Source organism: Anas platyrhynchos, chromosome 6 (assembly GCF_047663525.1).
Source record: "Anas platyrhynchos isolate ZD024472 breed Pekin duck chromosome 6, IASCAAS_PekinDuck_T2T, whole genome shotgun sequence".
Taxonomy (NCBI): Eukaryota; Metazoa; Chordata; class Aves; order Anseriformes; family Anatidae; genus Anas; species Anas platyrhynchos.
Window position 1 is genome coordinate 26,954,409 of NC_092592.1, and position 13,286 is coordinate 26,967,694.

General features: G+C 66.5%; 1 protein-coding gene across 1 annotated transcript in view; it reads left to right on the forward strand.

Annotated features, from left to right (window-relative positions):
- Nucleotides 1–12,965, forward strand: part of SLIT1 (slit guidance ligand 1) — a 40,422-nt gene extending 27,457 nt beyond the window's left edge. The window contains exons 5-37 of the mRNA XM_038181014.2: nt 1,332–1,403; nt 1,526–1,597; nt 1,762–1,833; nt 2,072–2,235; nt 2,560–2,707; nt 3,224–3,295; nt 3,426–3,497; nt 3,601–3,672; nt 3,795–3,938; nt 4,058–4,221; nt 4,309–4,332; nt 4,637–4,781; nt 4,908–4,982; nt 5,160–5,303; nt 5,552–5,695; nt 5,886–6,052; nt 6,637–6,769; nt 7,381–7,449; nt 7,673–7,744; nt 7,954–8,025; nt 8,136–8,207; nt 8,879–9,042; nt 9,274–9,398; nt 9,552–9,649; nt 10,177–10,316; nt 10,472–10,565; nt 10,678–10,815; nt 11,057–11,294; nt 11,368–11,498; nt 11,591–11,745; nt 11,818–12,106; nt 12,254–12,465; nt 12,544–12,965. Coding sequence (XP_038036942.2) covers nt 1,332–1,403; nt 1,526–1,597; nt 1,762–1,833; nt 2,072–2,235; nt 2,560–2,707; nt 3,224–3,295; nt 3,426–3,497; nt 3,601–3,672; nt 3,795–3,938; nt 4,058–4,221; nt 4,309–4,332; nt 4,637–4,781; nt 4,908–4,982; nt 5,160–5,303; nt 5,552–5,695; nt 5,886–6,052; nt 6,637–6,769; nt 7,381–7,449; nt 7,673–7,744; nt 7,954–8,025; nt 8,136–8,207; nt 8,879–9,042; nt 9,274–9,398; nt 9,552–9,649; nt 10,177–10,316; nt 10,472–10,565; nt 10,678–10,815; nt 11,057–11,294; nt 11,368–11,498; nt 11,591–11,745; nt 11,818–12,106; nt 12,254–12,465; nt 12,544–12,791 — 4,201 coding nt within the window. The 3' untranslated portion in view covers nt 12,792–12,965. The remainder of the gene's footprint in view (nt 1–1,331; nt 1,404–1,525; nt 1,598–1,761; nt 1,834–2,071; nt 2,236–2,559; nt 2,708–3,223; nt 3,296–3,425; nt 3,498–3,600; nt 3,673–3,794; nt 3,939–4,057; nt 4,222–4,308; nt 4,333–4,636; nt 4,782–4,907; nt 4,983–5,159; nt 5,304–5,551; nt 5,696–5,885; nt 6,053–6,636; nt 6,770–7,380; nt 7,450–7,672; nt 7,745–7,953; nt 8,026–8,135; nt 8,208–8,878; nt 9,043–9,273; nt 9,399–9,551; nt 9,650–10,176; nt 10,317–10,471; nt 10,566–10,677; nt 10,816–11,056; nt 11,295–11,367; nt 11,499–11,590; nt 11,746–11,817; nt 12,107–12,253; nt 12,466–12,543) is intronic.
- Nucleotides 12,966–13,286: the final 321 nt, after the last annotated feature.

The following is a 13,286-nucleotide window of genomic DNA, read 5'->3' on the forward strand; positions in this document are numbered from 1 at the left end:
TTCTGGGTTCAGCAACCAGGAGCTCCTGAACTTGAGGTCTTAGGAAAAAACCTAGAAGCGAAACCAGAAAGGACAGCCAGGGTGTTTGGAGGGGTGCGAGGTGGCGCTGGCACAGCCGCCGAGGGTGCGGGGAGCCGTGCGGCGGAGCGAGGAGAAGCCGTGCCATCTGCTGTTTCCTCGGCGCCAAAGTGTAAAGCAAACATAGCTGGGAGCGACGAAACACCAGGAGGGAAGGGGCCGGGCCTTGTTCTAACGCCGGGGACTGAGGATCCCGCAGGCAAAGCATGTGTTTGTCCTGTTGTCGTCAGCTGGGTAACCGTGCCGGCAGCGTGCGCGCGGCACCGGGGCCTTGCTGAAACCCTCGCATCCAGCGTCTGTCCCTCTTGGCTTCGGTACCCCGAACGGCAGCACCTCATCGGTGCCTGCCACGAAAAGCTGTGAAGGGGAGAAGCCTCGCGGAGTAAGTTTTGCAACCTCCTCGCCGCGTTTGCCTCAGGAGCTAGAAGCAAGCAGCCTGAAGGCAGGCACCGGGATTTGCTCCCCGGGCACGCCAGGGCTGCGAGTGGAGAAACACAAGTGAGGTTTCGGCCTCCTGCCCTAAAGGATGCTGGAGCAGGGCTCTGGGGGCGTGGGGCTGGGAGCAGGCAGTGCCGGTGTCTGCTGAGCTCACAGGGGCTCCTGGACCCCGGGGTGGCAGAGGGAATGGCAGCACGGGGCTCAAATCTCCTCCCCAGTGGCCAGGTCCCCACTGACCGCTGTGGCTGTGGACCCTGAGGTTGGGGTGGGCTGAGCTGGTGCCCCCCGAGCCCACTTTGCAGTGAGAGTTTTGTCCATCACGGTTGTTAAAAGCCAGGCTGGGTGCACGCAGGGCATCCAACCCCCTGGTGCACAGAGCGGGTGATTGCACGGACGGTGATAAATTACTGACCTGATTATGGGTGCCCTCTGAAGCGCGGGGCAGGCTCCATGGGAATGCCCGCTGGAGCCACCAAGTGTAATTACCGGTTAATCAGCAGGGACCTGTAATTATAGCAGTCACAGGGTATTTAAGCGCTGAGGGTTTTCCCAGAGCTGTGCCCTGCTGCTCTGCTCATCGGAGCCAGGGGACACCAGTGCCGGGGAGCCCCAACCACGTGCAGCCCCCCTGGATGGACCCAGTGTCACCTCGGTGTGGCCAGTGGGGCTGCAGGTCCCTGGGGGCCAAATTATGGTTGTGCAGAGCCCCTGGGGCATCCCTGGCGCCGTGACCCTGCCTGGGGACACACTGATCCCACGCAGCATCGTGTCGTGCAGGCACTGCTCATCTTCCTTCCTGCCTCCTTCTCCCGCAGGGACCTGAGCGAGAACTTCATCCAGGCCATCCCCAGGAAAGCTTTCCGCGGGGCCACCGACCTCAAGAACCTGTGAGTGGCAGCAGTGCCGGGCACGGGCTGGCACGGAGGAATTTGGGGTCAGCGGGCAGTACGGGGAGCCAGCCGGCAGCTCTGCGCTGTCCCAGCAACGCTCCTGCTGCTTTCTCCTGTAGGCAACTGGACAAGAACCAGATCAGCTGCATCGAGGATGGTGCCTTCCGTGCCCTGCGGGGCCTGGAGGTCCTGTAAGTGGCCAGGGGGCAGCTGCAGTCCCCAGCCCACATGCCCTCCCTCTCCTCTCCATCCATCCACCCGAAAATGGGGAGTGGGTGGGTGCCGCTGCCCGCAGGGGTTGGTGCCACCCGGACCATCTCACGTCCCCTGAGCTGCCCCCCTCTGCCTTCCGCAGGACCCTGAACAACAACAACATCACTTCCATCCCCGTGTCCAGCTTCAACCACATGCCCAAGCTGCGGACCTTGTGAGTGGGGGGGGGCTGGGGGAGCAGGAGGGGACGGAGGGCTTGGAGGGGACACCCCTGCCATCCTCCAAGCGAGGTGGCCTTGGCAACGCGGGGAGGTGCCCTCAGGTTCCCCGTGGCTGCCTCCGCACCCTCTCCGTGTGCCTGTGGCCTTTGGGTCAGGGAAATTGGGGCCACCAGAGCTCGGGGTGGTGGGCAGGGGGCATCCCACAGCCTCTGACCCCCTGTCCACCCGCAGCCGCCTGCACTCCAACCACCTCTTCTGTGACTGCCACCTGGCCTGGCTGTCGCAGTGGCTCCGCCAGCGCCCCACCATCGGGCTCTTCACCCAGTGCGCGGCTCCAGCCCAGCTCCGCGGCCTCAACGTGGCCGAGATCCAGAAGAATGAGTTCAGCTGCTCCGGTGAGGGGGCTGGGGAGGTGGCCGGCACCGGGGCGGGGACACGGATGGGGTCACAAATCTGCCCCATGGATTCAGCCCATCTCCGCTGCCTGGGCTCAGCAGTGCACCACGAGCTCCATCCCTGGTGTGGGGACACCACGGGGACACCCGCACCCTGTCACTGTGACAAGGGGGTGTAAATCCGTGCCCTCGGGGCTGCGTGCCCTTTGTATGGGGTCGGGACCTTGTGCACCCGTAGCTCCGTGCCACCAGACTCCCTTCCTTGGGGAGGTGCCACCCTCCTGTCCCAGCCCTTTGCAAGCCCCTTTGCTTCCCCCCCCCCAGGACAAACGGAGGGGGCACGTGCCCAGCTCTGCAGCTTGTCCTCGGGCTCCTGCCCGGCCATGTGCACCTGCAGCAACGGCATCGTGGACTGTCGGGGCAAGGGGCTGACGGCCATCCCCGCCAACCTGCCCGAGACCATGACGGAGATGTGAGTGCGGGGCCGTGGTTATGGGGACCCTGCTGTCACTGCGAGCACGGGGTGGCTCCAGGCGGGGGGACACGGGGACAGAGTGCCCCTGTGGGGCAGAGGGCCTTGCCCTTCTCTCACACTGCCCAGGTTCAGCCCTGGATTTAGCTGCATTAAACATGTAAATAGAGAAATAATCTCCTTAGGGGAATCCAATTACGGCGCAAAGCCCCTGCTGGGATGCGAGGCATGCGAGGCAGCTGGCGCCCCCAGACCCAGGCTGCTGGGGGGAGGAGGTGCTGCCCTGGCCCCCCATGCTGCCCCCTGCCCTCTGTGCCCTCCCCTACATTGTGGTCCCCCCCACGTCACCCTCCCTGCTGGAGAAAGCCCTGCCCACAGGCAGCAAGTTGTCCCCAGGGCTGCTCCCATGGGGTGATTTATTGCGAGCCTGGGGTCTTGCAGCCCCCCCAGCCAGTGCACGGGGTGCTGGGGCTCAGCCAGCCCCGCAGCCCTCACCTCTCCTCTTTCCTATTGCAGACGCCTGGAGCTCAACGGCATCAAGTCCATCCCTCCCGGCGCCTTCTCCCCCTACAAGAAGCTGCGGAGGATGTAAGTGTGGCCCCCAACCACCCAGCACCCTGAACCCCACAGGCCACTGCCGGGAGGACCCCAGCAGGAGGATGGGGACGTGGGGTGAAAGAAAAATGGGGTGAGGCCACCTTGTCCCTTTGGGTTTCAGAGACCTGAGCAACAACCAGATCTCCGAGATCGCCCCCGACGCCTTCCAGGGGCTGCGCTCGCTGAACTCGCTGTGAGTGCCCGCACCGGGGGCACGGGCGCAGGGTGGGGGTGGCACCCCTGGGTGCTGCCCCGTGCCACCCCCACCCAACCCCTCACACCCCGCTTTTCTCCAGGGTGCTGTACGGCAACAAGATCACGGACCTCCCCAAGGGCGTCTTCGGGGGACTTTTTGCCCTGCAGCTGCTGTAAGGCTCCGGTGGGATGCTCCGCGGGGACACTGGGGATGTCAGTGCCATCGGCCGGGGCACAGCACAGGGTTTTGGGGTTTGCTACATCCCCCAGCCTCACCTCCTGCCTTCCCCGCCAGGCTCCTCAACGCCAATAAGATCAACTGCGTGCGGGCAGACGCCTTCCAGGACCTGCAGAACCTCTCGCTGCTCTCGCTCTACGACAACAAGATCCAGAGCCTGGCCAAGGGCACCTTCACCTCCCTGCGGGCCATCCAGACCCTGTGAGTGCCCGCGGGGCTGCAGGGCGGCATCCCGGGGGGATGCTGCAGCGGGGTCCCTTTGTGGTGGCAGCAGGAGCCACCAGGAGGTGGCTGCTGGTCACCCGCTGCCCTCGGCGCAGGCACCTGGCCCAGAACCCCTTCGTCTGCGACTGCAACCTGAAGTGGCTGGCGGATTTCCTCCGCGCCAACCCTATCGAGACCAGCGGTGCCCGCTGCGCCAGCCCCCGGCGCCTGGCCAACAAGCGCATCGGGCAGATCAAGAGCAAGAAGTTTCGCTGCTCGGGTGAGAGGCGTCCTCGCCCCCCCCTCCCGCAGCCCTCCGCCCCGTGCCGTGCACTCAGTGGTGCTGATGTGCTTTTTCTCTCTGCAGCCAAGGAGCAGTATTTCATCCCAGGTAAGAGGCAGGGGTGCTGGTGCAGGACCCGGAGGCCTGGCCCTGCTTTTCCCTTATTTTTTGGTTGCGGGGGTCTGGGTGCTGCGGTACCAAAAGCAGCAGGGAGCCTCAATCGTGCCATTACTCCGTGGGCACAGATGGCACCCACACTCCCAGGACAAATATCCCTGCGGATAATGCCCCCTGTGCCCCCCCCGTTGGGCACACAGGGGGCCGTAGGTGCACATTTCGGACTGGCTGGGGTGCGGGGGGAGCGGAGCAGCACCTGGCTGGGTGCAGCCCCCGAGCCCCTGCCCTCGCGCAGGGACGGAGGACTACCAGCTAAACAGCGAGTGCAACAGCGACGTGGGCTGCCCCCCGAAGTGCCGCTGCGAGTCCGGCGTGGTCGAGTGCTCCAACCTGAAGCTCACCAAGATCCCCGAGCGCATCCCGCAGTCCACGGCCGAGCTGTAAGAGCCGCTGCCCTCCCCTCCCGCGGCCGCAGCCTCACCGGCGCCGGGTTTCGCTGAGGGTTCGGTTTGTGCCAGGCTCTTCGCAGCCACCTCCTGAGCTCTTTTCCCTGCTGCCCACCCCAGGCGCTTGAACAACAACGAAATCTCCGTCCTGGAGGCCACCGGCATCTTCAAGAAGCTCCCTCATCTGAAGAAAATGTGAGGATCGGGCAGGCACCGCCCTGCTGGGAACACCTGGGGATGGGAAGGCGCATGGGGTCCTGATGTCGGGGTGTGAAACTGGGGGCACCCCTGCTCTCATGGGGTGCTCAGTGGGACTCACGGCGGCAGGGCAGAGCCCCCCTGTCCCAGCCTGCTGCCTGCTCCTCCCTGCAGCAACCTCAGCAACAACAAGGTGTCGGAGATCGAGGACGGGGCCTTCGAGGGGGCCGCGTCCGTCAGCGAGCTGCACCTCACTGTCAACCAGCTGGAGTCGGTGCGCAGCGGCATGTTCAGGGGCCTGGACGGGCTGAGGACACTGTGAGTCTCCCTCCACCACGGGGACAGGGATGTCCCAGCTCCTTTTGCCCGTGCCACCGGGCTGGTGCTGTCGGCATCGCTGTGGGACCAGCTTGGGAGCACTGTACCCAGCCCCTGGCTGTACCCAGAGCTGGGGCTGGGCTCAGCTGCAGCCCTTGGGGGTGGGCAGAGGCTTCTCCAGCCACCCAGGTCCTTCCTGCGGTGTGCACAGCCCGGGCACGGTTGTTAGGTGCCCTGATCCCCCGCAGGATGCTGAGGAACAACCGCATCAGCTGCATCCACAACGACAGCTTCACGGGGCTGCGCAACGTGCGCCTGCTCTCGCTGTACGACAACCAGATCAGCACCATCGCGCCCGGCGCCTTCGACACGCTGCAGTCCCTCTCCACGCTGTACGTCGGGGGTCCTGGGGTGCTGCCCCCACCCCCGGGGTGCTCACAGACCGCTTGGTGGGAGGTGGAGGTGGATGGGAGTCCCGGCCCCTCAGCTCTCCATCACACCGGGGGTGCAGGGGGTGCAGCAGACCTTGGGGGGCTGCCCCGGGTCTCAGGCTGCGCCCCCCTGGCTCCATCCCATGTGCAGGAACCTGCTCGCCAACCCCTTCAACTGCAACTGCCAGCTGGCCTGGCTGGGGGACTGGCTGCGCAAGAGGAAGATCGTGACGGGGAACCCGCGGTGCCAAAACCCCGACTTCCTCCGGCAGATCCCGCTGCAGGACGTGGCCTTCCCCGACTTCAGGTGTGAGGAAGGTAACTCACAGCCCCCCGCCCCAGCGCCGTCCCCGCTCCCGTGCCAGCCACCAGCACCCCACGGCGAGCTGGGGTCCCCCTGCCCCTCGGTGCCCTCCCCTAACGATGCCCCAAAGCTGGGCAGAGGGAGCGGGTAGGGAATGTGTGTGTTGAGAGAAAAGCCCCTTTTTAAAGAAAAATTAGAGCAGCTTTTCAGCCCCTTGGAGAATATTTACAAACGAATCATCCTCCTCCAACTCGTCACAGCCCACAGGGTTGCATCCTGCGCCTTGCCTGGCAGGGTTAGATAACACAGGGCTGTCCTGGGGCCGCTGCTTGCCCTTCTCTCTGCGGTCTCTGTGACTGCAATTTTGCCTGAAAATGGCAAAAATCAGGGCAGCCTTGAGCTGTCTGTGTACACCCATCCCAGTTTGGGTGCAGGAGCAGGACTGCATGCACCCCGGTGCTGCACCCTTGCTCTGGGGCGAGGGGAGATGATGGGTGCGGGTGCTGCGGGTGCCAGGCACCCAGCGCAGCCTCACGGGGTGCCTGCAGGGTGCCCCGCCGTGCCCTGGTGACACTGTGGCTCCTTGTGTCCTGTGCAGGTCAGGAGGAGACGAGCTGCATCCCGCGGCCCCAGTGCCCTCAGGAGTGCACCTGCCTGGACACCGTGGTCCGCTGCAGCAACAAGCACCTCAAGGCCCTGCCCAGGGGCATCCCCAAGAACGTCACCGAGCTGTGAGTGCCGCGTCGAGGGGCTCCCTTCCTCCTCCACCACTCTGCTGCAGGGTTTCTGGGGTCAGGGTGCACCCCTGTCCTGCCTGGGGGCAAGGGGACCGTGCCAAGCGCTACCCCAACACGGGGCTGAGCCCTCTGCAGCCTCAGAGCCCCCAGGGCTGGTGTGCAAGGGGCTGCTGTCACAGCGCAGGGTCCCCAGCAGCCTGCCCCGTGCACGGGCTGTGCACATGCATATGCATGCCACCCCCTCACACCCCTGCTCCGTCTCGCACCCCCCTCCTCTCCCCACATCCTCCTCTCTCGCACTTGCCTTGCGAGTGCTTGCGGCCGCCCACGCTGGCGGCGGGTGTGTAAAGGCAGCACATGTCTGCCTCACACACACTGCCGGGGAGCTGCCCCCGGGGACCCCCGTGTGGGGCCCGTGGGTGTGCAAATGCGTGTGCGTCCCGGCTCCCCGGCAGCCGGGGGGGTCCTGAGATCCCTGTGGGTGCAGGGAGGGAGGTGATGCTGGGGTGCTCCTGCAGCCCAAAGCCCATGGGGGGCTCGGCGCAGAAGTGGGAGGGCAGAGGGTGCTCCTCGGCCACCCCAAGGTGCTGCCCTCCTCCCTGCAGCTACCTGGATGGAAACCAGTTCACACAGGTGCCGGGGCAGCTCTCCACCTTCAAGTACCTGCAGCTTGTGTAAGTAGCCAGGGGCAGGAGCCCCAGCAGGCTGTCCCCGTGCCGTGCCACCGCCAGGAGGGCAGGGATGTGCGCGGGGACCCGGTGCTCTGCCCACCACATGGGGACACGGCTGGCTGGGAGCACCCCAGCACCCTACGGACATCGGAGCCGTGCGGGTGGGTGGGCAGCCGGCGGGGACGAGGCAGGGCTGGCCCCAGCCCCTGGGCTCTGTGTTTTGCAGCGACCTGAGCAACAACAGGATCAGCTCCCTCAGCAACTCCTCCTTCACCAACATGAGCCAGCTCACCACCCTGTAAGTGCGCTCCCCGGGCTGCGGGGGGATGTCCCTAGGGGACCCCAAAAGTGCTGGGGGACGCCGGGATCTCCCCCTCCACCTGGATAAAGGGGTGGCTGAGCTGCTGGGAGTGCTGGGGGGCAGGACGTGGGGTGGCTGGCGTGCAGCTCGCAGCGGCTTCTCGTGGTGCCCGCCATGCTGTGTGGCCTCCTCCTTCCCTTGCGCAGGATCCTGAGCTACAACTCCCTGCAGTGCATCCCACCGCTGGCCTTCGAGGGGCTGCGCTCCCTGCGCCTGCTGTAAGTGCCTGCCCCAGCCCTGCTCGCCGCCCCGCGCTGTCCCCACGTCCCCCTGTCACTCGCAGGGGACCCGGAGGCGCTGGGATCACGGGGCCCCCTGCTCTCCGCAGGTCTCTCCACGGCAATGACATCTCCAGCCTCCCCGAGGGCATCTTCGCGGACGTCACCTCCCTGTCCCACCTGTGAGTGTCTCCTGCTGAACGCAGGCTTGGGAAACCTGCAAAAGGGCTGTCTAGGGGTCGTGCTGCTTCCCTTTCCCTTTGGGCTGGTGCTGGGGGCAGTATTTGCAGGGTGTACCAGCGCTGTGCCAGCCCTCCCCGCACTGCGAGCCCTGGTCCAGGCGTGCTCGTGCCACATCTGCTGTGCCGTGGCAATGTGTTTGCCGCTCTCTGTGCCAGCAGCTGGTCCTGCTCCAGATTGCAGGAGCTGCTCCTGCGGATGCTGAGAGCATCTCAGTGCCTGGGATGCCCTCAGGAAGACCCCCTGCCCTCGCCACCCCTTCCCCTCTGCCTTTCCCTCCTCCTCGCCGTCCGCCTGCAGCCACAGCCCTGCACAGCCCCGCTGCCGCCGGCTCGTGCCGCTGCTGCCTCCTCAAGGCCTGGCACCTCTCCTGAGCACAGCGTGCACCGTCCCCACCGCCTCGTGCCTGCCCTGCTTCTCTGCCCCCACTGCTTGCCCCTGCTGCAGCGCTGGGAGATTTTCCCCTGCTTTTTCCAGGCGTGGCAGACGAAGTGCCCTTCCCTGCAGCGGGATGGGGGCTCAGGGTGTTTTAGCACAAGGAGCAGGGACATGGGCTGGGGGGGAGGCACCGCAGCCCTCGGGACCCCCAGCTTTGCCCTTGCTTCCCCCGCAGAGCCATCGGGGCCAACCCCCTGTACTGCAGCTGCAACCTGCGCTGGCTCTCCAGCTGGGTCAAGACCGGGTACAAGGAGCCGGGCATCGCCCGCTGCGCCGGGCCCCCCGACATGGAAGGGAAGCTGCTGCTCACCACCCCCGCCAAGAAGTTTGAGTGCCAGGGTGAGCAGCGCCTGGGCTGCCTGCCTGTCTGTCTGTCTGTCTGTCCATCCGTGCCCTCCGTGGGCGAGCCGGGCTGCCTCCTGCTCCGTGCACGGCAGCGATGCGCCGTGGGCACGAGGGACACCGGCACGGGGAGGATTTCATCAGATACGGCTGCTTCTGTCCCCTTGCTGGGGGCAAATCCCTGGTGACCAACCAAGCACGGCCACATCCCCGCTTCCCTCCCCGCAGGGCCCCCAGCCCTGAGCATCCAGGCCAAGTGCAACCCCTGCCTCTCCAGCCCCTGCCAGAACCAGGGCACCTGCCACAACGACCCGCTCGGCTCCTACCGCTGCGCCTGCCCCGCCGGCTACAAGGTAGCATGGTCCTGGGGTCCCCAGCTGGGGGCTCACGTCCCTGCGCCATGTGGGGTCACAGCACAGGGGCTCTGCACGCCCGCAGCAGCCGGGGGGGGACAGGGCGCGGTGCCACGGCCCCCTCCTCGCTCCCACTGCTCCCTCTGTTCCCAGGGCAGGGACTGCGAGGTGGCTCTCGACGGCTGCTCCTCCAAACCCTGTGCCAACGGCGGCACCTGCCAGCCCCAGGAGGGGGAAGGAGCCGGGTTCAGGTGAGTGCAGGATGGGGTGACCTTAAAATTTGGGTGTTGGGGCAGCGGCATGGAGCTCCAGCAGCCCAGGGACATGCAAGGTGCTTCCTTCCCATCTCCTGGAGACCCGGCACCTCTGTCCCTCTGCTGGGCACTGTTTGCAGCCGTGGCACAGGGCAGGATGTGGCCCTGGTCCCGCAGCCGTGCCCCTGCCTAACCCTTGCTACCCCGAATGCTTGAGGCTGTTCTGGGAACTGGGGTACAATTAGCAGCCGAAAATAGCCACCGGGCTGCAGGTGGAGGAGAGCCGTGCAGCCTCCCGGCCTCCCGTGCTAAATGGCCTCTCTCAGCCCATTGTCTTGGCAACTCAGCATCCTCACCAAGCTCCCGGCCGGGCTGCACCACGCCGCTCCCTGGGCAGCTGCAGGGCAGGGGTGCGCAGGACCCTGCTCCCCAGAGCCCCCGTGTGCACGCGTGCTCTGTGCCAAGGTTGTGTGCTGGTGGTTTTGGGGGGATCACCCCCAAAAATGCTGGTTTCTGCCTTGTAGGTGCCTGTGTGCAGCGGGTTTTGAGGGCCCGAGCTGCCACGCCATCAGTGACCCCTGCAAGGAGCACAGCTGTGAGAACGGGGGCTCCTGCGTGCCCGGGGCCACCAACTACACCTGCCTGTGCCCTGCCCACTACACAGGTAACTGGTGTGGGAGCCGGCTGGCCCCACGGCCTCACCATCCCATCAGCGGGACGTGCCCGGTGTTTTTCTGGGGTCTGAGGCTGTCCCCCGAGGCCTGGAGCCATGTGGGGACCCGTCTGGGTACCCCCCTGCACCCTGTTTCTGCCCCACAGGGGATTTCTGCGAGCAGCCACCAGATTTCTGCTCGGCCGAACTCAGCCCCTGCCAGCACGGCTCCACGTGCATCTCCACCAGCCAGGGGCCCAGGTGAGCCCTGGCCCGCATCGGGGTTTATTTTGGGGGGGTTGCAGCTTGCAGGGTGGTGGGGGGCACCGGGGAGGGATGCTAGGGAGTCTCAGCAGGGTTGGGGCTGCCCCAGGTGCGAGTGTGTGCCCGGCTACGTGGGGAGCAACTGCAGCGAGGACTTCGATGACTGCCAGGACCACCGGTGCCAGAACAACGCCCGCTGCGTGGACGAGGTGAACGGCTACTCCTGCCTCTGCACCGAGGGCTACAGGTAACGCTGGGGGGGTAACAGGGGTGTCACCGCGCAGGAGGGACCAGCCCTGGCCACCACAGCCAGCCAGCCCTGTCCCCGTGGTGTGGTCCCCAGGGCAGGGCTTGGCACCTTCACGTCCCCCTGGTGCTGCTGGCAGGGCGGGTGGGGACCCCGAGGTGGTGCCAGCACCCCGTAGGGTGGGGGGTGCCGGGGAGGGAGCTTTCCCAGCCCCGTGCCCAGCACGCCCTCGGCCCCGCAGCGGGCAGCTGTGCGAGATGCCGCCCCGTGCCGCCGGCCAGCCCGGCCCCTGCGAGCGAGCCGAGTGCCAGAACGGGGCCGCCTGCGTGGAGCGGGGCGCCCGCGCCCTCTGCCAGTGCCTGCCCGGCTTCGGCGGCCCCAAGTGCGAGAAGCTGCTGAGCGTCAACTTCGTGGACCGCGACACGTACCTGCAGTTCACCGACCTGCAGGACTGGCCCCGGGCCAACATCACCCTGCAGGTGAGGGCACGGGGCCGCGCAGGGTGTTGGGGGGAAGCTACGGGGCGCGGGGTCCCACCTCTCCCACCCCCAGGTCTCCACGGCTGAGGGCAACGGCATCCTGCTGTACAACGGTGACAGCGACCACATGGCCGTGGAGCTGTACCAGGGCCACGTCAGGGTCAGCTACGACCCTGGCACCCACCCCAGCTCGGCCATATACAGGTACCGGCCCCTGATCCCCACAGCCCTGACCCCGTTGCGCGGGCACGGTGCCACGCCGTGGGGGGACAGGGGTGACACAGCCCTCCTGCCAGCGCCGAGACCATCAACGACGGGCAGTTCCACACCGTGGAGCTGGTGACCTTCGACCAGATGGTGAACCTCTCCATCGACGGCGGCAGCCCCATGACCATGGACAACTCGGGCAAGCACTACACGCTGAACAGCGAGGCCCCGCTCTACGTGGGAGGTACGGGGTCGGTGGGGCGGTGCGGGTGGCAGGGGGTGGCCAGGCACATGGTGACAGCCCCGCTCTCCCCAGGGATGCCCGTGGACGTCAACTCGGCCGCCTTCCGCCTCTGGCAGCTCCTCAACGGCACCAGCTTCCACGGCTGCATCCGCAACCTCTACATCAACAACGAGCTGCAGGACTTCACCAAGACGCGGATGACGCCCGGTGTGGTGCCAGGCTGCGAGCCCTGCCGCAAGCTCTACTGCCTGCACGGCATCTGCCAGCCCTCCGGTGTGCACGGCCCCGTCTGCCACTGCGAGCCCGGCTGGGACGGGCCCCACTGCGACCAGCCCCGTGGTGGCCCCTGCCAGGGGCACAAGTGAGTGCCCCCACCCTGATGGCTGCCTTTTGGCCATGCCACGTCACACTGATACCGTGCCGTACCCGTGCCGGTGCCACCGTGCCATGCGTCTTGGTGCTGTGCCGTGCCATGCAGCAGGCACCTGATGGCTATGGGTACCCGCAGGTGTGTGCACGGGCTGTGCCTGCCCCTCGACGCCCTCTCCTACAGCTGCCAGTGCCACCAAGGCTACCAGGGCGCCCTGTGCAACCAGCCCGCCGCGCCGCCCGACCCCTGCCGCCTCCTGCCCTGCCGCCACGGCCGCTGCCGCCTCGCCCCGGGGGGGCAACCCACCTGCGAGTGCCACAGCGGCTACACCGGGACCCTGTGCGACCAAGGTAGGTGGTGGGGCAGCAGATTCCAGGCTGGTGGTGCCGGGGGGACCGTGCGCCCCGCTGAGTCCCGCTGTCCTGCAGAGCTGGAGTGCCGGGGGGAGCCGGTGCGGGACTACCACCAGGTGCAGCGGGGCTACGCCATCTGCCAGACCACGCGGCCGGTGGCCTGGGTGCAGTGCCGGGGTGCCTGCGGCGGTGACACCGGTGCCGGCTGCTGCACCGGGCTGCGGCCGCGGCGCCGAAAATACGCCTTCGAGTGCAGCAACGGCGCGACCTTCGTGGAGGAGGTGGAGAAGCCCAGCAAGTGCGGCTGCAGCCAGTGCCTGTGAGCGCCGGGGCTGCTGCAGACACCGGGGGGGCCGGCGGGGAGCCCCCGGCGCCAGGACTTTGCTTTGCCCCGCGGCCACGGGCCAGGACGTTTCCGCAGCCCCGTCCATGTTTCTTGGAGGAGCCTGGCCAGCCTGGCGGGCCCGGAGGAGGGTAGATGTGTTGCATCTAGAGGGTTGGAAAAAAAAGAAAAAAGAAAAAAAAAAAAAAAAACACAAACAAAACAAATGTGTAGATAGAGAATTTTTTAAGAACTGCAGCTACACAAGTGGGAGTTGTGCCCGGCTGCTCTGCCCCTGTGCCTTCTCCCCTGCGGAGAGGAGCACGTGTCCCCTCTGCGTGTCCCCCCCGAGCAGCCCAGTCCCTTGTGTCCAGCTGGGGGCTTTCCAACACTTTGTGCTGGACCTGGTGCTGCAGAGCCTCGTGTGCCACCACAAGCCAGTGCTGGCAGGGGGCCCGTGCACCACAGCCAGCACCCCGGGGTCCCAGCAGCCTTC